The following is a 25742-nucleotide window of genomic DNA, read 5'->3' on the forward strand; positions in this document are numbered from 1 at the left end:
AATATAATTTGCCTATTCCATCGCAAATCACGTTTCTGTATCGGAATCTATTTGCGTGTGATGAAGAACATTCGTTAATTTTTGATATCACGCAAGCAAGTGACCGTGACAGTATATCTGATTGGCCAGATTTAATGCAAGAAAGAATTTCCGCGGGAAGATTGAGTCGATCACATGATCTGGTAGGGAAACCCTTCTAACTGTAATCGAGAGCTGTTTGAGTAATACTTGCTGCACTGAGGAACTGTGCATTGTTATCGGTTGAAAAAAACAACTGGATTTTTTTCTTAGGACAATTTCTCTCCTCTCTCTCTCTCTCTCTCTCAGCGTGACGACTACTAATTCATTCCATCGATCGAATGGCGAAAGCTTCAACTTTAGCAGAGACTTTAGCAGAGACTCTAGCGAAGGAGCTGCAATGTGGAGTTTGCTCGCAGCAATTTAAGGAACCTAGAGTTCTCCCTTGTCTTCACTCCTTCTGTAAGTCTTGCTTGGAAGGAATGTTGAATAAACAGGGAATCGGCTGGAAAGTTGGGTGTCCATTCTGCCGAGCGAGCGTGGAGGTGAGTTGTCTGTTCTTAATGTTGTTCTCTCAGTCTTCATTTCCGTCGCTCATCATGAGGAAGTTAACATCTTTGCACGGCGAGAACTGTCGAATTTGGTCTACATTAACAATGTTTGACATGTAACTTGAAGGATAATTTTTCATCGCCACCGTGTTCGTTCTGACTATCATTTGTTGATGGATTTATGATGCTGTGGCGCGTTGTTTCCTTCAGTAACAACTGCTATCCACATCGATCGTTTCGTCGTGTAACGTTCTCTTTATTTTTAATTTCTGATATTTTCACGAAACAATTAACAGGCACATTGAAATTATTGATTGATTGCGAGTCAAGCTGATCAAGTCTGACTTATTACCGGGGGGGTACTCGATACATTCCTGGGTGGGGAGGTGCGGCGCGGCCCCTCATACCCTGACCCTGTTTAAGACAAATGTCGCTGATTTTCCTACCCTGTTTAAGACAGAATTCCGATTTTTGATACCCTGTTTAAGACATTTAAAGTGCCTGGTGTCAATGCCAAAATCAACGGAATTCAATATTAATTAAAATTAGAGCTTGTAAAAATTTTGCTGTTTATCTTCCAAGAAAAGATATCCTGTTAAAGACAAAAATTGATAAATCGATACCCTGATTAAGACAAAAAATGATAAATTCGATACCCTATTTAAGACAAAAATCTCAAAAAACATACCCTGGCTGGCTGCACGTCCCCATTAAGCCCTTAGAAGGGAGTAGCCCCCCGGGACTTATTAGCAGTTCTATGCAATAGGAACTGGGACAGAATCCTTGCAAGTGGAAGGGGAGGGTGCGAAGGGATTTCATAATAGGCCATTGCAGAAACGTGAGAGGACTGGGAAAAAGTGTGGTCGTTTTCTGTTTGTTTGAAAAACTAAGATATTCAAATGAAAGATCAACTAAATTTGAGAGTCTTAAGTAAGAATAGAAGTATTTAAAGGAATAAAATGGCAAAATGAGAGCTTTTCAAATATCACCTAAAATAGAGAGTTTGTAAGGATTGGGTAGACAGGGCAAAAAATTTTGAGGGTTTGTATGGAATTTTTGCAACTTTTGCAAGGCTCCAATTTGGACACTTTTCCCCTGAAAACTCTCAAACTTGGCTGGGTAGCTTTTCATTCAGTAACATTTCAGTTGAAATGTTTAGATTTTCGATGTAATCAACATAAGAAACTCGTCCCAGTCCTCTCACGTTTCTGCAATGGGCTATGGGGAGTTGGGCGGAGGGGTGGTGGTGTCATTTTCAAAATAAACATGATGGAATTGCCAAGGTTACTAGAAGAAAAACATGATTTTGTTAGATGTTTTCTGATAAGGGTTGGGAGATTTTTCTTTGTTCAATTATTTTTTATCTCTGATGTGATCTCTTTGTTTCATGCCTTTGTTTTGCAAATTGGCACACCAGGTGTAAAATGCTTTTAAAATAATCCCTCTTTTACCTTCCACAGATTCCCCAAGGAGAAGTTGATTTGCTACCAGATAATTTCATGCTCAACAACATGTTGGCCATATTTGCCCTTCTTTTGGAAAAAGGTAGCCTTGGCTGCGATAACTGTGACAGTGATGACCCCCCTGTCAATAGATGCACAACCTGCTTTCAATTTCTGTGTGAGATTTGCACAATGGGACATAGAAGGGGCCGCAGCACCAAAAGTCACCATTTGATGAACCTGGAGGAGGCTGTAGAGGAAGGACCTATGGCTGTCTACATGTCACGCCCATCCTTTTGCAAAGAACACAGTGGAGAGATGCTCAAGCTCTTTTGTGAGACATGCGACAAAGCTGTATGCAGTGATTGCACAGTTGTTAAGCATCAGGGTCACAAATGTATTTCTGTGAGTGATGCATTTGGAAATGGAAAAAACGATGTGAGGAAAATTCTCTCAAAAACAAAAGCTCAAGTATCCACCCTTAAGGATGCCCTGGACTGTATTTCAGCAATGAAGAGAAGCATCGAGTCTCAAGTAGAAAAAACTGTTCAAGAGATTGGAGAACGATTTCAGGACTTGACTGTTAGTCTTAACACTCGTCAGGAGGAACTGGTAAATGGAGTACAAGAGCTCAAGAAAGCAAAACTAAACACTTTGCAAAATCAGCAAGAAGAATTGAAATTGGCCCTAGACATTGTGCAAAGTGGTGTTGGGTTCACAGAGAAAACTATCAAACATGGTAGTGATGTTGAAATTTTGAACTTGCGCAAACAAATACGCAAAAGATTACAAGAACTGAATTCAACTATTTGGCACCTAGAACCCTGTACTGATGATGCTATCAAGTTTATAGTTGAAAAAGAACTGAAAGAAGAAGTTTCCACCTTTGGTGTCATCACAGATGTCATGACCAATGCTGAGGCATCAACAATAATGATGGGTCATGGTTCAGAGGGCATAATCTACAGTACACTGTGTAGACAGCCTGTTCAGTTCACCATAATTGCCAAGGAATGGAATGGAACAAAGCGAATAGAAGGAGGTGATCCTTTCACAGCTTCTTGCGACACTGGTGCTGGTGTTAAAGCCCTTGAGGTGAAGGACTGTGGAGATGGTACCTACATTTTCTCATACACTCCTGAACAAGAGGGTCGATATAAATTGGTTGTGCAGCTGCTGGGTCGTGATGTGGGTGGAAGTCCATTCACTTGGTCCGTAAAAAAATGGCGTCTTCTATGCATTTCAGGAAGCTCTCAAGGTGAAGTGCTATTGTCTGAAGAAAATCTGACTGCTCAATACACGTTGCAGTCAGCCGTAATGTCCTCTGTCTGGAAAGCATACCCTAATGCTTCAAGTTTCACATCTGGTCAAAAGTTTACTGCTTCAAATTCACCATTTGGCAGTACCAGTACTAGTGCTGCAAGCTTGCTGTCAAATGGCATTTCCCAAAGCACCAAAACCTCACACAGCAGTGAAGGCACTGTTCGGCCCTTTGGTGCAAACAATTGGCATTATGTGGTGAGTTCTATTTCATTCAACAATGGCAAACATTCATGCAAAGCTAAACTAATTGGCAATATTAAAGAAGGTTTTAGCTTTGGGGTCATCAGTACCTGTAGAGGATCACATGGCAAGCTGGCCAGTCTGGGTAACTGGTGGGTGTGGAATTCCAAACAAATGAAGCACCTCTTGCTCTCAAGCAACATGCATGTTAAGAACAGCACTATTACAGACTTTGAGAGCAATGATATTGTAGAAATGTACCTGGACTGTGACAAAGGAACACTTATTATATACAATCAACGTACCAAAGAGTCAGACATTTGGCATGGCATTGCTGGAGATACTTGTCCAGTGTTTCACATGACCAGCCATGGAGACCAGGTTTCTCTATTACTTTAGAGGGCTCAAAATTGATTTGAACAGACAAAATTTAACCAATTTAGATCTGAGACAAATTTTAAGAGTAATCTTAGATTGCTTTCATTTTGTAATACTTTAACTCAATTGTTGGGTTAAATGCATGGATGCCTAAAACATGCATCAGTGGCATGCCAACCTTTTCCAAGCCTCTGGCATTCTCCTTGATGTTTACACCTTTTTGACTTTTTAATATAATGACAATTTTCTTCACTGTTTTGATTTGCTTTTGTTGAATTACTTAAATTTTGTTTTCCATGCACTGAATCTTTAATTTTGATTGAAAATTACTTCGTATTTAGCTTCGTTCAGAGTTTAGCTGTCTCATACCTTATCCACTATAGCATTAAAATGTGTCCTATTTAATTGTTCACTGAAGTGGAGATAAATTATAGCCACCACCTTCACAGACACTGAGGTGAATAATTGTTTTAGTATACCAGTATCTGTAACATAAAAACCAAAACTATTGTTTATTTCTGTCAACATGATGGTTGGAAATTAATTAAACTCTTAATTGACATAATTTTTATAATTTGCATAATTTTCTCTCTTATGCTGCTTGGTGGTGAATAGTGCTTGCTCATCAGTTCTTTAGTAGCCAGTATATCAAGCTAGAGAAATTATGCTTCCATCCACCAATAATTTTAGTTTTTATTCACTGTGCTATGTTTTATTTTTACAATTATTATAATTTTTCAATTTCTTGTACTTTTTTTGTGCAAAATGACTTGAATTTTAAATTATAACATAACCAAAGTAAAGCGCACACTCTGATTGGTCAATTCAGCATCCACCATTTGCCCATCGGTGTATGGTGCTGACGTGAGCAAATGCAAAGACTAGTTTTCTGTGCACACTTGTTTTTTCTGGTCATGTAAGATTTGTTAAATAAAAGAAAACTCTTTTGCTACAATGTATCAATGTTAGTCGTAAAACAAATGGTAAACGCCACATTGTGTACACCATTGAGTTATAGATGCACTTACGAGGTCTGCTAAGCACTCAAGAAGCTAGAGTTGCTATTGTCTATTGCCTTGCGAGACGCTTACGCTTCTTTTTGCATAGCAACCTCCTGTCTGCATCCATAACTCAATAAGTGTACGTTGTGGTATATACCATTTGCTAAGTGGTAAGATCAGCTTTGACATCTGTGATATAATGGTTTCTAATTGAGTTTATAGCTAGGACCCTATGATTTGTGGGGAAAGCTTATAAAGAAAATATGGTGTTTCCTTTCTTCTCATCCAGTAATTATTAAGGAGTTGTTAAATGGAATAGATCTTTGACATTTATGTTTCCAACAGTCCATCTTAAGCATAATGTTTTTATTGAGTATAGTTACAATTATAGGTGATGGTGTAATAAAAAATTGTTTTATGGAAAAAAAGGAAGTGAAAACAGGCCTTACAGATAATGAGAAAAATGTTTAAAGGTATGATAAAATAGTAAGAGTTTTTACTTAAATAAATAAATAATCACCGAGTTGGCCAAGCCACACATTCACAACACTTTTTCTTCAATTGATTTATTATTATAAGCAAGGTGGCTCTCCCATAAGCCCAGTGGCTTCTTGGATCTCACCTTCCAGCTGTTATCGCTGTAAATAAATCTTTGTATTGTTGAAATAAGACAAATAAAGATGATGAATTTTGATCCCACAAGTAGCTCAAACTGGCTGGCCATTCTTTTATTTCTTGCTAGCTGATCTATGCCAGCCCAATCCTCTGTGTCGTAATGATTACAAGCTGTGAATGAGATCTGATTTAACATCCTGGTATCTTTGTTGGAGAAAGACATCATTTTTTAGACCCCTTTAGAGAGTTTTTGCCAATTCAAACAGATTTTTATGAATTGTAAATTTATATGTAATTCACAAGCTGAACATTAACCTTTTACATTTTCAGATCAGTATGCATATTCTCTATACCGTTCTCTATACATTTCCAAAGGTGCTGACAAAGAGAATTTGTCTCACGATCAAAGTTACTTAGGTTGTCGGTCATTTCCTTTATTCTCAGGATTGTAATGAATGATTTGGCAGTATTGGTGGAAGAAGAAATTAGATGCCTTTCTCATCGATTTGGAATTCGAGGTATGGCATTGGAATGGTTTCAAAGGTATTTGAGCAGTCGCACTCAATTTGTTAAAATCAATGGATTGACCTCTGAGCGTCATGTTCTGCAGTTTGGTGTACCCCAAGGGCCCGGGGGGGGTACTCGATATATTCCTGGGTGGGAAGGTGTGGCGTGGCCCCTCATACCCTGACCCGGTTTAAGACAAATATCGCTGATTTTCCTACCCTATTTAAGACAAAATTCTGATTTTTGATACCCTGTTTAAGACATTTAATGTGCCTGGTATCAATGCCAAAATCAACGGAATTCAATATCAATTAAAATTAGAGCTTGTAAAAATTTTGCTGTTTATCTTCCAAGAAAAGATATCCTGTTTAAGACAAAAACTAATAAATCGATACCTTGATTAAGACAAAAAATGATAAAATCGATACCCTGTTTAAGACAAAAATCTCAAAAAAAAATACCCTAGGTGGCCGCACGTCCCCATTGAAGCCCTTATAAGGGAGTACCCCCCCCCCCCCCAGGGCGCGAGGGTCAGTACTTGGTCCTCTTTTATACTCAATGTACACCTCTCCATTAAGTGATATCGCCTGTAAGCACGAGTTGAGTTTTCACTTTTATGCGGATGATACGCAGCTCTATGTAATATTCTAGACGGCATCCCTTAATGGTATGGAGCTGACCAAGTGTAAATTGGAGGCCTGTGTACGGAAAATTGACACCCGGATGCTTTTTAATAGACTACAAGTAAATAAAGACAATACTGAGCTTCTTGCCATATCATCTCGTAACCTTGCTCGACCAGCCTTGTCACTTATTCATGTCCGTGATGAGAGAGTGCTGGCTTCTTCAAGAGCAAGTAACATTGGAGTTCTGTTTGATGAATCTCTAAATATGGCTCCTCAAGTGACTGCAATTTGCAAATCGGCATTCTATCATCTTCGTAAAATGAGTATCATTCCGGTAGAGATCTCACCGCTGATGCAGCTCAGCTTCTTGTTCATGCCCTAGTCACATCAAAACTTGATTACTGCAACTCGCTATTATATGGTTTACCTAAGTATCTGATTAAACAGCTTCAGCGTGTTCAGAATGCAGCCGCTCGTGTTGTTACTGTTTCTCCAAAGTTTTGCCATATTACACCTGTTCTCAAAAAACTTCATTGGCTTCCGATTGATCTCTGAATTGAATTTAAAATACTACCATTACCTACAAGGCTCTTCGTGGTCTCGCTCCGTCTTACATTAAAGACCTTCTCAAAAACTATCAACCACCACGCAACCGTAGGTCTTCAACGAAGAATCTACTTGACGTCCCTGCCTTCCACACAGATAGTTATGGCCGTCATGCTTTTTCTGTTGTCGCACCGCTTCTCTGGAAAAGTCTTCCTCAGCATGTTAGGGATGCTGGATCACTTGAAATTTTTAAAATATAGCTTAAAACTGGTCTTTTTACACGTGCTTTTTAAATTCATGAAATGATCTTCGTGTTTTATAATTGTTCAGGAGAACGTGACGTTGCGTTACATTTATGGTATTTTTGAAAGGTAGTCTGGAAAAGCTGGAATCCGCGGTTAAACTCAAAGTTTTACTTTATTCTGACTAAGGACAAAACCTCCTTGGCGAATACTCGATCTTCACAAGACAAAAATCTCGAACGAAGTAAAAGTACTTGACATTTGATCCCTGTCGCTCCTTTTAAAAATGGTAGTCTGGAAAAGCTGGAATCCGGAATTTCGCCGGAATATTTCAACGTCTGTTTTTTTTAATTCAAAACGACCCCGATGATTTTCCGAAGAGTGTACTAGCTCCGAATATACTTCGATGATTAACCGAAAACTATCCGTGGGTCTCCGAAGTTACCCGGAGATCCTCGAGGAACAAGCGAACACCCAGCTTTATTTGTTTTTTATCGACTTTTTTTATTTCACCTTTTGTTTACAATTTGCATTTTTAATTATTAACTTATCTATTTTTTAACGACCGTGAAACTAAATAATAAACAGCAAATCATTCGTCAAATTATAGGTTAACATGGTCAGCGTCCCTTTAATCGGATCTCGCTTATTCATTAAATGGGTGCAAAGAAAATATAACAATGCCTTAGTTAGTCTGCCATTTATTCAATTACAATTCCGGGAAAGCACTGCTTAACGAAAGCGATAAGCTCTTCCGTTAAAGACAGGCCTCCCTCAGTTCTCCTCAACAGACCTTGCAAGTGGCCTGTATGAAAGTAGGGACGACGTGTGCACAGACATGCTGTGTTAATATGGTAGTATCTTCTTTGTGCTCTTCCTAACTTCCAACATTTTGTGCCATCTAAGTACAGATTTGGATGCCAGTCCACCTCTAAACGTCTAATGACTGCCATGCTATCAACAGGTTGAGAGTCTTTTTGAAAGTTTCCTTCACATCCGTTACATTTTGAGATGTTTCCTTTTAGCTTGATTTTAAAGAAAGGATTAGAAGATTCAGGAATGATGGGTTTCGGCGGTAAAGGAAAACCTTGGGGCACAGATGGTTGGAGTGGATGCATACCGCTAAACGAATGCTGCTGCGTAGAAGACATCGCCGACGACAGCCTTTGACTAAACAGAGATGTCGTAAATGACTATGGTAACGGCCCTGCGTATCCAAAAGGATGATTTTGGCCAGCCTCTCCCATTGCTGTGGCCACGTGAGAAACCTTGCTGGTCAGGGCAAAAGCCTGATGCTGTGGTTGTAGATCTGATATTTTTATTCAAAATTCAAGTTATTAATTCAAGTTTAACTCAAAAAAATAATTTCGCGATCAATTTTTAGACAATGGTGTCACTAACGTATTTTACTGCATGTCAAGTCTTCACAAGGCCTGCGTTTTCGATCTTTCTTTGTTCTTCGGACGAGGAAAAAGGAGTGGGATATCGGGGTGGTTAACTGTCCAACTGGAAACAAACTGATTTGAATTTACCCAATATCCATGCACTTTTCACTTGGCTAAGACAAAATTCACCATCAAAAATTCCGTGTAACTAACCTAAAAAAAGATTCTTTAGCGTTTTCTTAATTCCTCATAGGTGTTCGACCATGTTCATGGGGGTTCGATTGTTCCCATTCAGGCCGGATCCTCGAGTAACTTCGGAGTATGTGCACAGCTCGTACACCACTCGGAAAATCTTCGGATTTGTTTTAAATTAAAGACAGGCCTTGAAAACTTCAGGGATCTTCGGGTAACTTCGAAAACCTTCAGATAATCTTTGGTTAATCTTCGAGTTTATTCAGAGCAGGTACGCCATTCGGAAAGGTAAGCTGGAAAACCTGCAAGGTCTGTTGAGGAGGACTGAGGGAGGCCTGTCTCTAACGGAAGAGCTTATCGCTTTCGTTAAGCAGTACTTTCCCGGAATTGAAATTGTGTAAATGGCAGACTGACTAAGGCATTGCTATATTTTCTTTGTACCCTTTTAATGAATAGCCGAGATGCGATTAAAGGGACGCTGACCGTGTGAATGAACGATTTGCTGTTTTTTATTTAGTTTCACGGCCGTTGAAAAATAGATAAGTTAATAATCAAAAATAAACAAAAGATGAGATAAAAAAAGTCGATAAAAACAAATGAAGCAGGGGGTTCGATTGTTCCTCGAGGATCTCCGGGTAACTTCGTAGACCCTCGGATAGTTTTCGGTTAATCTTCGGAGTATATATTCGGAGCTCGTACACTCTTCGGAAAAATCTTGAAAAAAGAAAAAAGAAGAATTGAAAAAATAGGCCTTCAAAAATTCAGGGCTCTCTGGGTAACTTCCGAAAGTATCGAACAATCTTCGTGTTAATCATCGGAGTATATTCGGAGCCCGTACACTCTTCGAAAAATCGTCGGAGTCGTTTTGAATTAAAAAAATAGACGTTGAAATATTCCGGCGGAATTCCGGATTCCGGCTTTTCCAGACTACCATTTTTAAAAGGAGCGACAGGGATCAAATGTCAAGTACTTTTACTTCGTTCGAGATTTTTGTCTTGTGAAGATCGAGTATTCGCCAAGGAGGTTTTGTCCTTAGTCAGAATAAAGTAAAACTTTGAGTTTAACCGCGGATTTATTGAGTCGTTCTTAACAATAATCTTAACTAACTAATTTTAATTATTTTAAACTATTTTTGAACTGTGACTTTGTAAATAGCGCCTTTGGACCCATGGGAAAGAGCGCTCTATAAATTTCTTCTTCTTCTTCTTCTTCTTCTTCTTCTTCTTCTTCTTATTATTATTATTATTATTATTATTATTATTATTATGCTGGTCACTCTTAGGGTTTAAAGGGTTAATATAAATTTTTATAATATAATGATAGTTTCTACCTAAAAAAATTGAGTATCAAATGACAGAAGGCCTTCATAACTTCCAGTACCTATTTGCTTGTTTAGCCTGTAAACTTGTTTCTTATATAGTATATACATAATTATATAATTGTCAAGGGCATAGTGGAGTGAATAGTCTTCATGAAATTATATGAGATCATGTCAATTAACTTTGGAGGTTGAATGATACCATACTGCAGGGGCGTAGCCAGGATTTTTCAAAGGGGGGGGGGGGTCACAGAGGCTACTCACCATTTACACCGCTGCTCTCCCGCGTGCATCAGCGGGCTCAGTTGTATTATCGCGGCATGAAGGCCCATATCAATGGCTTTTACGGCCAAGATATTGTCATGGCGTTTTCGTCACCTGAATATTGTAGGTTGTTTGCTCTAAAGAAGACCTACCAAGGGGGGGTCACGGGCACCCCAGGACCCCTCCTGGCTACGCCCTTGTACTGATTTTAAAGCAACATTATTTGACCCTTTGTGTTCTTTGCAAGTGCTGTCAAATCCTTTTATATATCTATCTCTCCTTCCCATCTTTTTTAATTTGCTTTGTTATTTTGTAATGCTTTATAGCTTGCCAAAGTCTATAAAGTTAAAAAATTTGTCCTCACAATTTCAAGACATGTAAAAACATGTACAGCAAACAGATCAGAAAAATATGTCTTACCCATGTATCGCAAAAAAACTTCTTACCTTGTTCATAAAACGTTCAATCCTTGGGTTTCACCCACGTGACCAATACCTTAGCAACGGTTAATATCCGCCATCTTGGTGTCCCTCGAGCGTAAACAAACCGTATCTAACGAAGAGTTCATGTGAGAAAGAAGGGATGGTTTTATGCATTATTGTTGGCTGTTCGAGGAAAAGTGGAAAGCATAAAGACTAAGGATTTTTTCGTATAATAATTTAATAATTTTATTATCTCTATAGCGCAAAATTCATTACATATACGATCTAATGCGCTATACTAAGATCATCACAAATCAAGGAGAAGAACAGGAGGAACTAGAAGTTGTTGTATGGTTCGAGGCTTGCGGCTGTTGTAGATCTTCGATTTTTTGGTCGAGCTTTTCTTTGAGCTTCTTAGCCGATGAGAAATCGATGTCTTTAGCCCTCGCATACGGCACTTCATTGACCTATGTCGGCAAAATCCATGAGCATTTTACCCGAGTGCAAGTAAGCTTGGGGTGTCACGAAAACTCACACCCCGAAAACTCAGACCTCAGACCCCGAAAACTCAGACTCCTCGAAAATTCAAGAGATAAACTCGACTCATGATCACTCCTGGTAATCCCGCGTGTATTTTGACCTTTTGGGTCTTGATCCAACTGAAGCAGCAAAAGCAAGGCCGCAAGTTGCACGTTTCGCAAAATCGTCCCGGATGGTTGAGTATTAAAACATTTTAGAGTGACACAAGACTTCATTTAGCTTAGATTTACCTCCATTTTTCCCGTTAATTTTGAACTTTTCATTCACAGTTAACGGGATCAAATGCGCTCGCTCCAACATCAAAGTATTAAAATGTGGCGTGATTTTGACGAGCCGAAAGGGACGTTTGTTTACCTTTTTGTACTTCGTTGCACAGATCCTTGTTGTCGCTCTGTTAAAATTCTTAAATATTTCGTGATAATAATGGATACAAACAGAGACTCGGCCCACCAGTCCCAAAACGAAGACAATTTTGCGACCCTTGGGCTAGAGTTCTTAAATGAGGCAGAAAGAGAAAAACAACGCGAAAGAAGACTCGGCATTAGCGCCGTCACGATTCGCTTCACTGAAGAATCACTCTTGATATTGTTGTCCGTCTTTCGCGTCGGATTTGTTGCATTGTTCCACCGGTTATATTATAAAAAAAATTGGTTCATGCTTTATGCTATGCACTATCGAATTATGGAGCACTTCGAAAGCTTGGAGAACACTTCGAGGGACCTGAGTTTTCGGTGTCTGAGTTTTCGTGACACCCAGCGAGCTTGCCATGAATTCTAGTAGTTGCCTCAAACATAAATAAAACACTTGCGATATGTGAGCATGACTCAGCCAGTCCAGCTTTGCATCCCAAGCAATGGGTTGACAAAATAGTCCCATCGTTTTCGGAAATGACCCAAATGTTCACTAAAGGATCATTCATATGCTGTGAATGCCAAACTCATGCTCTCACGGCATACTTGCCGGCGATTACTTTGCCTACAACAGAGGTTACAAATCCCGACACCATTTGATTAAACGCCTCTAGACTCTTGAACGCCTTGAACTGCTTCTTGGTGTAGAAGCTGGTCTCAAGAACGAGGTAACTCAGCAAGTCCGACGCTTCCACAGGAGGCAAGCATTTTGGACTGAACTTCTCGGCTGGTATGCTTGCAGGGTCAACCCCAATGACCGAGATCTTTTGCAAACATCTTTCCTTCCAACTCTCTAAGCTTTCGGCATACTCAGAGAGCACTGGGATACCTTAAGATGAATGCCGGATACTTTTATCGCTTTTTTCTGTCTGGATATTCATGTAGTTGGCGAAATAATACGGCGATAAGAGAGAGGGCTTCACTATAGAAATCGACTAATTATTCATAAATTTGACACCCGAGGGACACCAACATGGCGGACACTAACTTCAGCAAAGCTTGTGACGTCACCTGAAACCCAACCATTTCTCCTCCTCATATTTCAATAAGTCTCCTCTGCTCCACTTTAAGGATACAAATCTGGCTCTCCCGTTTAGCTTTTGCCTCCTTTGGTTTTTGTTTTTGTTATCAAGCCCAACTGTCTTATCTGTCACCATCTGTTGATAATGGATGGAATGTTTGATTTATTGCCCAAAGGAATTATTAATTCGAGATCATAGGTATCCAGAAAATCTTAAGGTCTTTTCTAGAATTGATTGAGTAGAAGGACTTTTTCTCCTCCTAATCTAACACAATTAGAACCACTGACCCTAATTTAAGTTATAACATAACCAAAGTAAAGCGCGCGCTCTGATTGGTTAATTTAGCTTTTCCCATTTGCCCATGGGTGTACGCTGCTGATGTGAGCAAATGCAAACACTAGTTTTCCGCGCGCGCTTGTTTTTTCTGGTCACGTAAGATTTGTTAAATAAAAGGGAACTCCTTAGCTACAATGTATCAATGTTATATTATAAAACAAATGGTAAACACCACAGCGTACACTATTGAGTTATGGATGCACTTGGGAGGTTTGCTAAGCACTCAAGAAGCTAGTTTACGCTTCTTTCGTGCTTAGCAACCTCCCGCGTGCATCCATAACTCAATGGTTGGGTTTCATGTGACGTCACAAGCTTTGCTGAAGTTAGTGTCCGCTATGTTGGTGTCCCTTGGGTGTCAAATTTATGAATAATTAGTCGATTTCTATAGTGAAGCCCTCTCTCTTATCGCCGTATTATTTCGCCAACTACATGAATATCCAGACAGAAAAAAGCGATAAAAGTATCCGGCATTCATCTTAAGGTATCCCAGTGCTCTCTGAGTATGCCGAAAGCTTAGAGAGTTGGAAGGAAAGATGCTTGCAAAAGATCTCGGTCATTGGGGTTGACCCTGCAAGCATACCAGCCGAGAAGTTCAGTCCAAAATGCTTGCCTCCTGTGGAAGCGTCGGACTTGCTGAGTTACCTCGTTCTTGAGACCAGCTTCTACCCCAAGAAGCAGTTCAAGGCGTTCAAGAGTCTAGAGGCGTTTAATCAAATGGTGTCGGGATTTGTAACCTCAGTTGTAGGCAAAGTAATAGCCGGCAAGTATGTCGTGAGAGCACGAGTTTGGCATTCACAGCATATGAATGATCCTTTAGTGAACATTTGGGTCATTTCCGAAAACGATGGGACTATTTTGTCAGCCCATTGCTTGGGATGCAAAGCTGGACTGGCTGAGTCATGCTCACATATCGCAAGTGTTTTATTTATGTTTGAGGCAACTACTAGAATTCATGGCAAGCTCGCTGGGTGTCACGAAAACTCAGACACCGAAAACTCAGGTCCCTCGAAGTGTTCTCCAAGCTTTCGAAGTGCTCCATAATTCGATAGTGCATAGCATAAAGCATGAACCAATTTTTTTTATAATATAACCGGTGGAACAATGCAACAAATCCGACGCGAAAGACGGACAACAATATCAAGAGTGATTCTTCAGTGAAGCGAATCGTGACGGCGCTGATGCCGAGTCTTCTTTCGCGTTGTTTTTCTCTTTCTGCCTCATTTAAGAACTCTAGCCCAAGGGTCGCAAAATTGTCTTCGTTTTGGGACTGGTGGGCCGAGTCTCTGTTTGTATCCATTATTATCGCGAAATATTTAAGAATTTGAACAGAGCAACAACAAGGATCTGTGCAACGAAGTACAAAAAGGTAAACAAACGTCCCTTTCGGCTCGTCAAAATCACGCCACATTTTAATACTTTGATGTTGGAGCGAGCGCATTTGATCCCGTTAACTGTGAATGAAAAGTTCAAAATCAACGGGAAAAATGGAGGTAAATCTAAGCTAAATGAAGTCTTGTGTCACTCTAAAATGTTTTAATACTCAACCATCGGACGATTTTGCGAAACGTGCAACTTGCGGCCTTGCTTTTGCTGCTTCAGTTGGATCAAGACCCAAAAGGTCAAAATACACGCGGGATTACCAGGAGTGATCATGAGTCGAGTTTATTTCTTGAATTTTCGAGGAGTCTGAGTTTTCGGGGTCTGAGGTCTGAGGTCTGAGTTTTCGGGGTGTGAGTTTTCGTGACACCCCAAGCTTACTTGCACTCAGGTAAAATGCTCATGGATTTTGCCGACATGGTCAATGAAGTGCCGTATGCGAGGGCTAAAGACATCGATTTCTCATCGGCTAAGAAGCTCAAAGAAAAGCTCGACCAAAAAATCGAGAATCTACAACAGCCGCAAGCCTCGAACCATACAACAACTTCTAGTTCCTCCTGTTCTTCCCCTTGATTTGTGATGATCTTAGGTATAGCGCATTAGATCATATATATAATGAATTTTGCGCTATAGAGATAATAAAATTATTAAATTATTATACGAAAAAATCCTTAGTCTTTATGCTTTCCACTTTTGCTCGAACAGCCAACAATAATGCATAAAACCATCCCTTCTTTCTCACATGAACTTTTCGTTAGATACGGTTTGTTTACGCTCGAGGGACACCAAGATGGCGGATATTAACCGTTGCTAAGGTATTGGCAACGTGGGTGAAACCCAAGGATAGTGTACGCTGTGGTGTTTACCATTTGTTAATTAGGCATAACTTGACTTAAAAAACGAGAGGAGTTTTCTGTATGTAATCCACCTGGTAAATAATTGACACTACCTACAGTGAACATGATCCACCTTTTTTTTCTTTTTTATTTTATCAAAAAAAAACACAATTCCTAAGCATCAGCAGAACTACAACTTTTCAGACATACTTGTACGCATTGCGTACCTGCTTAATTATAAGGGCGGAATAATACAGGAGGGGTTCGCATCGACGCCCTAATTATCACGTGACTTTCCAGAAAGTCGAGTTCCTCGATTTCCCAGAAACTCTAACCGCTTTGTCGGCGAGCTGTTTTCGGCGATTTTTCTCGTTTCTTTTTGAGGAAGGAGATCTACCAAAGATGGCTAAAGCTTCGACGTTGACCGAAAATTTAGAGAAGGAGTTGGAATGCGCTGTGTGCTTGGAGCAGTTCAAAGATCCGAAAGTTCTTCCTTGTCTTCATTCCTTCTGCAAAATTTGTCTGGAAGGATTGGTCGGTAGAAAAGGAAAAGCTGGAAAGTTGAACTGTCCTACTTGTCGGATTATCGTGGAGGTTAGTTGATGAAAGTAAATTATTCTTGACTGTCGTAATGCGAGACCTAATTGCTGTGACATAGTTGAGCTACGTATGACGCCTCCATCAGTGTGCAGTGGAGTAAGGTCTCTCGGGTGCGGTTTTGAATTTATGCAGCCTAAGTACTCTTCGAAATTTAAAGTATTTGTGAAACAACAGTGACTTTATATTTCATGGCGTGGGAGCCTCTGTTCAATTTTCTCATCCAAAATGTGTTTTTTAAAGGATACTTCGTTTTTAAAATTCACCTCCCAGCCGCCATCGCGTGACTGATCAAGATTGATCCTCTTACAAAAGAAGCTGCCATTACATTTTATGCCTACAAAAAACCTTCAGATGTGTATGCCTGTTATGAGAAGACGTGGTCGGGTGTTTTTCTTACCTCCTCGATGCCATCACCGGTTTTGAAATGAATTAAATCAGAACAGAGATGTTAATGTTACTTCCCACCTTCGCGGGTGTCCTCCGGGAAAAAATTCGTACGCGCGCTAGTTTCAAGAAAATTCTAGCAAACTATACATCAAAAGAAAGCTTAATAAACGCAGTTTACGATAAAAGTATAATTTAGGCTATGTTTTCATTCAGGGAGTATCAGGAGCCGGTAAGGCCTTAAACAACCGAGGATCCTTCTATTGAGTTTATTGGGTATCGGATCCCGCAGCATGAGCATAATTGCTGCTCAGTATTATTCACAAGGCTCAATCAACTGAAGTGTGTCAGGCTTTTCCGATATTCTCATTGGTTGTCTAGTTATCCGCATCAGAAGTTAAAGTAGCGTAAAATATGCGAAACCTGTTGCGTAAATGGACACCACGTGAAAAATATTTCAAGTATGAAACTTTTCAGACACACTTTCGTTCGTCATTATCCCTGAAATGTTTTAGCGAAATTTCACGAATATCGTTCAAATCTACATGCCCTATAAATTCGCTCAAAGTAGATGTATTCCTATTAAAATAAAATGCGAGATTTTAGCTTCTTAAGATTTGTAAACAACTGGCGCCTCCTGAAAACGCGAACCAATGGCAAGACAGTGGGGGTTGTTAGTAAAACGCGTAACGGCGTAACGAGTAACGGCGTAACGGCGTAACGAGAAACCGCAAAACGGGATTCTCTTTAATGTTATTATTTTTTTTGTAATTTTTTTAATTTTATTATTATTTTTCAAAGTTTTATTATTATCTTTTTTAATTGTGAACATTATTATTCGTCATTGGCGGGGTTTTCCTGGGTGTTACGAAAACTAAGACCCTCGAAAACGAAGACCTAAGACCGAAGACCCGTCTTAATTTTCGAGATTACGAAAACTAAGACCCCCTCAAATCGAATCCGTCGAAATATAAAGTCAAATTGTAACCAAAACAGGTCCAATCTGTCAAATTATCTCCTGTCCGATCCTTTCCACCGAGTGTTTGGTCAAATTTAACGGTAAATTTATGAGTCTTAGTTTTCGTTATCTCAAAAACTAAGACCCTCTTAGTTTTCGGAGACCCCCACCAAACCATTCTGTAAAATATCTACAAAGTCGAATTATGACCGTGGACATTAAATTGAGAACCCACAGAAGGCTCACATTCGATCAATCGAGCAAAATCATTGCTGTACTTGCAATATTGGAAAGCGCTAACATCGATTTTATCTGTTTCCGAACGAAGGAGTTAATTACCGACACCGGAAATCGCGACCAGGTATTCCTTGCGACTCCCCAAGGTTTGTTTTCCAATTTGTCCTGGCCGCTGCCGTTCACTTCTTGCGTAAAAACTTACGAAACCTGTGAAGTGGAACTAGGATGGCTACTGTTCCTTGCCGATATTATCCTTGGGGAAAACATAGAAGTCAGTAAATGTGACCGATTCTGCCAGGGAAATTTTATTGTGTGGAGCTTGGACTCTTACAGGAGAGTTTCCTTGACAGCTGGATTACACCCCATGTTGTGAAACCATTTGTGAACACATCACGTTTTTTGTTCGCTTTTCTTGTCACATTTCTTCGCTTCGTGATGTTACAGGAACAAGGGAAAACCTAATCGGATTTATTATCGGCTTTCTGTGGGCTCTTAATTTAATGCCCACGTGCAATCCGCCAAAACCTAGCGCGTGTGCATAAGTTATTCAGCACTGTCACAGGTAACGCAATCTCGATCGCGGAGACACGTAGAAAAACAGCCATCTCCAATGGAAAGCCAATTTTATGATTTAAAGGATAAACAACAAAATTAAAGATCAATTGGGGTAAGGCATATTTTCAGTGTACAGTTATACGTAGGTAGCTTATGGCTCGTCTTTATAAAGCCACAATGCTGAAAATATACCGTCTGCAAATGGACATGCCATTAGAGACAGCGCGTCACCCAAGCCGAAAATAGACTGGACACTGCAAGGTACTTGGAAGGGGAAGTCTGGTTTCCATAAACAAGAACGCCTGACGAGCCCTGACGTCTGACCGCCTGACTCCTAAAATGCTCTAGTTTCAAGTGAGATTTTGCAGATCATCGAAGTTTTGAACGTTTCGAGCCCAGACCCCTACTTTACCGGTGCAGTGCTCTACCATTTCAGTTATAAAGCCAACTGGGATCTGGGCATTTAAGTGAATTCTCAAATATAGTCCTGTAGAGGACGTTTCAGTTAGTGGAAGCGTTACAACAATCACGCAACAGTAATTTGCGGTCGCGACAGGATTATCTGCATAGATTTATTCAGCCTTTGTGACCCCTTTTTCGAATTAAAGTGAAGTTGGTTTGTCTCCTTTTATGAGTTAATGTGTAGCCCCAAATGGAAAAAAAAATACTCACCACAAGTAGGTAGTAGATCGTCGAAGGGTTTATCCCATATTATGTCTTGAAATGAATCAATAGTTGTTGCGCATATCTCACGCTTAGTTTTTGGCTGATGAATGCCTTTCGCAAACCACTCCATCTCCGCCTTAAAGGCGTGGGGCATTTGTCTTCTGCGAATTGTATTAGAAGGATTCATCTCCATTAGATCAACAGTGAAAAAGTCAGGATCATTCAAGGGTACAATTTCCCGCAATTTGGCTTTAACAACCAGGTGCACTTATCGTACTAGATACCAACTCCCTCTGAGTTATTTCTTAGTGTCCAGTCTATTTTCGGCTTAGGTGGCGAGCAGTCTCTAATGACATGTTGCGAATTGTTAGAAAAAGCGGACCGTCTACTCGTACGATTCTAGTTTTTGGTTGCTGTACAGATTATAGTCTTTGAACGGTCGTGATTCAACTTTTCAGATATTTTACAACCTGGTTTGGTGGGGGGTCTTAGTTTTAGTAATTACGAAAACTAAGAGAGGTCTTAATTTTCGAGATTACGAAAACTAAGACCCCTCTTAGCTAAATTTGACCTAAAACTCGGTGGAAAGGATCGGACAGGAGATGACTTGACAGATTAGACCTGTTTTGCTTACAATTTGACTTTATATTTCGACAGATTCGATTTTAGGGGGTCTTAGTTTTCGTAATCTCGAAAACTAAGACGGGTCTTAGGTCATCGTTTCTGAGGGTCTTAGTTTTCGTAACACCCGGAAAAACCCCGCCAATCACGAATAACAATGTTCACATTTAAAATAATAATAATAATAATAATAATAATTATAAAACTTTAAAAAATAATACAGTGAAAAAGAATTACAAAAAAATAGTAATAATAACATTAAAGAAAATCCCGTTAAGCGGTTTCTCGTTACGCCGGTACGCCGTTACACCCTTTACTAACAACCGACAGGGGGCGCTTTCCATTCAACAAAAATCACCGGTTCAAAATCTGGTCGAAGGGAACGCGTCCGACCGTATCCAAGAGGGTACACTCAAAACGTATTCCGCAATTTTCGACAACTTATCCCGGAACTTTTCCCATTCCATTCAATTTCAGACCGGAAATCTCGAAGATTTTGGTCAAATGGAAAGCGCCCCCAACCTCCTGACGTCTATGACAACGCATCAGAATATTCCCAGAAAAGTACTACATAGCAGTCGCAGATTTTTATCTCACTCTGTTAGACGTTAAGTAATGAGAAGAATTGGCAAGAAAAAACCCGCGGCTAAAAAAGATAAAACTGGAGAAACTGCCGAAAAACAAAACGGCGAATCGACAGACAGCTTAAGTAATACCCCTATCGCTGAAATGAGTTCCCTCGGGTAGGTTTATTCATGATTTCATACGATTCGAGGCGATTACCTATGTTTTGTACTTGCTTATTGAAAGGGAACTTCGTTTTTAACCTTACGTACGACAACTGTAGATTTGATGGCTGCGACTTCTTTGTTCGTAATTTGGATGTTAGAGGGGGGAGGAGTGCCAGCACTGGTTTTTCTTCCTGATAAATTATTGATAAATTATTGATAAATTATTGATTAATTATTGATAAATTATTGATAAATTATTGCCATTTCTCGAGCTCTCTCTTCTTTGGGCCTTTTTTTTTATTTTTTATTTTTCTTTACTCCGGGACTCCTTTCTAATTTTGATTTCTGTTTTTGACCGCGAGAAAAGACTTTCCACTAACAGGGAACTTTCACATGTGAATTTTGTCAAGTGCGCGATGTAAACAAAGTACGTATGTAAATAACTTGACATTTGCCGCGAATATTATCCCAAGGGGTTCGCCCATCTACGAGATTATGACACTCTCCTGATTTCCTAACTCTTATTTGAAAATAAGTTTTCCTAAATAAGTTGGACGCTTTTTGAGATTTTAAAATTTTTCTTTTTGTAAGCGTTAGGTAAAATATCAAACCTCAATCTAGTCCAATAAAAGAAAAAACGAGTTTTTCGACCTCTGAAGGTGGGAACTAACCTTAAAGCCTCGATCGCTTTTTCCCTTTTTATAATTAACATGTTTAAGTTATTTTTGTCCACATCTCGATTTAATTATTTGAATTTGTTTTTTAGCCAAAGAGTGTGCCATCTGATTGTTTGATTTAAGTTTGAAAGCCAGTAGACAGGCTCCATTTTGTGATTCAGGTTGGACATAATAACAAAGGAAAAATCATACATGATTCAATTTTTCTAATTAGTATCTGTAACATATTAGCACGTGATAATATTAGCACGTTACATTGCAAATACGCATATTTAAAAAGCATAACACGTTGTATGCAAATTGAGTAAAAAGCATACACACATAGTGTGTTAGGCGGACAACCTGAATAAAGAGTCTCAGGCAACGTACTACAGTATCTCCTCCCTTTTGAGAACATTTTAACAGCTGAATGTATCAACTTGTTCATGTTTCTCTTTCAGATTCCAGAGAGTAAAGTTGATTCTCTGCCAGCTAATTTCTTCTTGAACAATTTATTATCTCTGGTTTCCCTCCATGGAGATTCAGAAAGTAGTAAATTGGAGTGTGATAACTGTGAGAGTGGAGATCCTCCTGTGAACAGATGTAACACATGCTGCCACTTCCTCTGTGAGTTTTGCACCCAAGCTCATCGGCGAGGGCGTGGCACAAGCTCGCATGGCGTGGTGTCAATTGAGGAAGCCAAAAAGATGGGATCTGTGGCCGTAACCAAACCCAGTCTTTGTCAGGAACATGATGGAGAGTTGTTGAAGCTGTTTTGCGAGACATGCGATGAGGCTATCTGTAGAGACTGTGCCATTGTGAAACATCGCGAGCACCAATACACTTTTGTAAAAGATGCTTTTGCAAAGAATAAGACAGGTGTGGTGGAGATTCTTTCAAGGACGAAGAGACAAGCAGGGTTGCTGAAGAAGGGAATAGATGGTGTATTACAGATGAGAAGAAGTGTTGCTTTGAATGCAGAACAGACTGTTCAAGAAGTGCACAACTGTTTTCAGAAATTATCTGCTTGTCTGAATGCTCGTTGTGAGGAATTGATTCATGATGTTGAAGAACTAAAAAAAATGAAAGAGAAAACTTTGGAAATTCAACAAGAAGAATTGGAAGCTGCTTTAGGAAGTGTGCAGAGCTGTGTAGAATTCACAGAGAAGGCTTTGGAAAATGGCAGTAAAGTTGAGATTTTGAACATGCGCAAGAAAATGTCAAGCCGATTAGAAGAACTAAATTCATCAAAGTGGCAGCTGGAACCACGCGTGGTTGATGTATTTAAGTTTCTCACGGAGGATCAACTGCGGAAGGAGATGACCAACTTTGGTCAAGTTGCTGATCAGATAAGAGCGTATGCTAGTATGTCAACAGTAACTATGGGACATGGGGTAGAGGGTTTGATGTACAACATAATCAGTGGGCAGCCTGTTGAATTCATCATAACTGCTAAAGTGTGGGATGGAAGGAAACGAGAAGAAGGTACTGATGCTTGTGAAGTAGATATTCACACCCAATCTGGTAAAACTGTATTTGGTGACTCTGTCAAAGATATTGGCAATGGAACATACAGCTTCCATTTTACTCCAACATCAAATGATTACCAAATGTCAGTGAAACTGAATGCCAACTACGTGAAAGATAATCCCTTTAGGTGGCTTGGTGAAAACTGGAAACTCTGCTTAGCAAGTAATATCAGTAAACATAAGGATCAATATACTTCCATTAACCTGAACAATGACTCAATGATGGTATTTTTCAAAAGAGTCATGCATCGGTCAACGACTTACAACACCACACCTCCTGCTCAATTCCCTTTAACAGTGTTTGGGACTTCCCAATTTCAGTTTGGAAGGCATTCATGGAAAGTACAATTATATGGTAATTTCTCTAACAAGTTCTCTTTTGGTGTGGGTGTAAGTCCTGCAGCAGATATGCCTTCTGAAAAGCAGTGGACATGGAATTCAGGAATGAAAAATCAGCCTTCGTTAAAGGAACCAAGTACAATGAAAGACTGTAGTAGTTGTGACATAATTGAATTTTACTTGGACTGTGATAATGGCACACTTAAAATGTATAATCAGCGTACTAAAGAGTCGGACACTTGGGAAGGTGTCAATGGAATAGTGCGTCCCATGTTTGAAATGGATACAAATTCTCAATGTGTTTCCTTGGTTTTCAAGGAAAATAATTAAAAATAAGTTAATTAGAAAATTTATTTTCTCCTTCTTATTTTGTGTAGGTACATTATTAGAATTTGATATTTCCTCTCTATAATGGAGAACTCAAGTTAAGAGCCCAAAAAAATCTAAAATTCTAGTAGCAAATTTGTACCTTAATACAAATATCAAAACTTAACTTTGGTCCTTTTTCGCTTGCAGTTTTGAACATTTCTAAACAAACTCAATCCTAGCTGCCGGCAATGGTCCAGTTTTGAAAGAAAAGAACTTCTAAGTATTGATGAAACAAAATAGTAGAAAAAACTAGTCTTTTTGAATTGCCGATCTCCTCATATTGTGTCTCTGTAACATGTACTGGTATCCACAATATGGAGAAGAACTGAGTTTTTGGAACTTTTATGCGATAGTTACCCATTTAAGTGGACTGTTCAACAATGTTTGTACTTATATCGCTCTGTATATAAATAACCAGTTTTGTTAGAATCCATTCATTGGTCAGGACTGTTTTAGCACTTTGTATATATTCTAGGCACAACTAAAACTGCTTCAGTCTTTGATAGGGTGTAATATGTCAACTTAGTAAACTTAACAAAGAGTTTCTAGATCACACCAGTGTCTATTTGTAACAAAACTAAAGTTTTGGCACTCGATGTGGAGTTAGACCACTTAGGACCATTTATTTACACAAGGCCCAACCCTAACCATGATTTTACGCAGACAGTGGGCCTCAGGGATTCCCTATAAAAGGGGTTAATTAAAGTTGGCTAAATTGAAGATGGCTTAGAAGATGATAGCTTTGTTAAAAAACAGCTAAACTTCATTTAAAAATATCTAGTCCTAAAAGTTTATGTCCTTGAAGGATATACCAATAGAGTAATTAAACAATTAAATCTAAGAGGCTTTAAGTATGTAGTATAGGATCTTTAGGCTGTAATGGCCAGTTTAATTCCCTTCTTCATTCAAGATAATCATGGTTCATGCATTGCACAATAAATGTGTGTTATTAGCCAAGTGTGAGGTCAAGATGGCTGGATATTGGATGAGTTCTTTTTCGCATTTTTATGGACCAAGACCAAGTCAAGGTCCATAAAAACGTGAAGAAAGAACGAGGCTAATATCCAGCTATTTTGACCAAACAAGCTTGGTTAATAAAGGATTTATTATATTGCAAAAAGATTTTGCATTATTAAGAGTTAAGAATAACTTGTTTCCTTTCGAGAAAAGAGTATGGTGAATACGGATACAGAAGTAAGGGTGCAAAAGGCTTATTCTACAGAGAAAGCAAAATAATCTACTAAGGGCGAAGACGAAGGGCTAACGTAACGCTCGAAGCGTCAGCTTTTAAGTCGGGCGACCGACTATAGGTCTATCCTCGGATTTCTCCACAAGGCTCAGTCACGTCCTTTCTACGCTAAAACATACAGACCCACACACCGTTCGCGGTAGACCCACTCTAAAAGATGGCGTGCTTAATGAGCGTATATTTCGAACCGGTAGTTCCGCGAACTCAAAATAGCAAAAGAATCAAATGATTTAGCGAAGGTCTCTCTAGAATCAAACCAGAAATAAATGAGTTATCAGTGAACAGAAAATGAGGACAGGGGTGACTGGAGAACATTTGCTGATAAATAGAAGTTGCCTCTTAATCAAACTCTGGGAAACGACAACAAAGATGGGCGTTTACAAAATCTGGACGGCATTGGAGCGGATTGGATTGACAAAACCTGGACCGAATCAGACCGGATTAACAAAACCTGGATCGGATTGCGTCCGATTGACAAAACACGGACCGGGTCCGAAAAACATCGGATCGCCATAAATTTCCCGCCAAAATAGTCACGTAACATGCCATGATCAAGTTTTGGCATAGAAATAGGACTGCCTTTTTTGCAGGTCAGTAAAGCAAAGTTGTAATGGTTCTTTTTCGTATAAGATATTCCACAGACGCTCCCAGCTCACTACACTAAAGGTATAGTTGTTTCGCCTAAACAGGCATAAAGAACTACAGAAAACAGACGAGGTAAGTTCACATACTTTATTATTATGAAAACTATTCGTAATTATACCATAAGAAACACATTTGTAGCCTTGCACACTGTACATGGTTTTTTTCAAATTTATTTAAACATTATTGCACATCATTGTAAATAGTTGTCGAAAAGCCTTTTTAGGAGCAATTATTAAAGGATATCATTATCATAACAAACGTTTTGATAGAACGCTATTACGGACTCCGTATACTGTTTTCTAGAGCGCTCAAAATCGACGGTCGGCATTGTAATGTAACACCGCTTTACGCAGTACTGTCATTATACGCTACTTGCATTGTAACACAACCCCACTTTCCCGTCACGGTCACGTCCGCTCGTAATAAAACAACTAGTAAACATTTCGTATTGTGAGCTTGAGAACGTCTGTGGATATTCATTTTCAACTAAAATCAATTACGGTCAAATCTTTGCGGCCTCAGTTTTTTATCAAGCTTCGCCGACCGGAAGGGACACCGCAACAGCTTGCGCCAATTACTGCGGGCCAAGTAAACCCACCCATCCCACCCCAGGGGAGGACATCCATCACACAGTAATCTCGTGCGTGGGAAATTAACGTCTCCTGCCCCTAA

General features: G+C 39.5%; 2 protein-coding genes across 2 annotated transcripts; both read left to right on the plus strand.

The window, feature by feature from the left end:
* Positions 1-118: 118 nt before the first annotated feature.
* On the plus strand, positions 119-5587 carry LOC111331636 (E3 ubiquitin-protein ligase TRIM45-like). Its single transcript, XM_022936790.2, has 2 exons — positions 119-563; positions 2030-5587. The coding sequence occupies exons 1-2, from the start codon at positions 360-362 to the stop codon at positions 3911-3913; spliced, it is 2088 nt and encodes a 695-aa protein (XP_022792525.2). The 5' UTR covers positions 119-359; the 3' UTR covers positions 3914-5587.
* A 10228-nt stretch (positions 5588-15815) lies between these two features.
* Positions 15816-23900, plus strand: LOC111347006 (E3 ubiquitin-protein ligase TRIM45-like). The gene is made up of 2 exons (XM_088728939.1): positions 15816-16125; positions 21401-23900. The coding sequence occupies exons 1-2, from the start codon at positions 15934-15936 to the stop codon at positions 23135-23137; spliced, it is 1929 nt and encodes a 642-aa protein (XP_088585065.1). The 5' UTR covers positions 15816-15933; the 3' UTR covers positions 23138-23900.
* Positions 23901-25742: the final 1842 nt, after the last annotated feature.

This window comes from Stylophora pistillata, chromosome 7 (assembly GCF_964205215.1).
Source record: "Stylophora pistillata chromosome 7, jaStyPist1.2, whole genome shotgun sequence".
Taxonomy (NCBI): Eukaryota; Metazoa; Cnidaria; class Anthozoa; order Scleractinia; family Pocilloporidae; genus Stylophora; species Stylophora pistillata.

What these genes read in the sequence shown, in the direction of transcription:
- LOC111331636 (XM_022936790.2), top strand. Translation starts at nt 360, where the DNA reads ATGGCGAAAGCTTCAACTTTAGCAGAGACTTTAGCAGAGACTCTAGCG. An exon ending in TCTGCCGAGCGAGCGTGGAG is followed by an intron (nt 564 to 2,029) that starts GTGAGTTGTCTG and finishes TACCTTCCACAG; the next exon opens with ATTCCCCAAGGAGAAGTTGA.
- LOC111347006 (XM_088728939.1), top strand. Translation starts at nt 15,934, where the DNA reads ATGGCTAAAGCTTCGACGTTGACCGAAAATTTAGAGAAGGAGTTGGAA. An exon ending in CTTGTCGGATTATCGTGGAG is followed by an intron (nt 16,126 to 21,400) that starts GTTAGTTGATGA and finishes TTTCTCTTTCAG; the next exon opens with ATTCCAGAGAGTAAAGTTGA.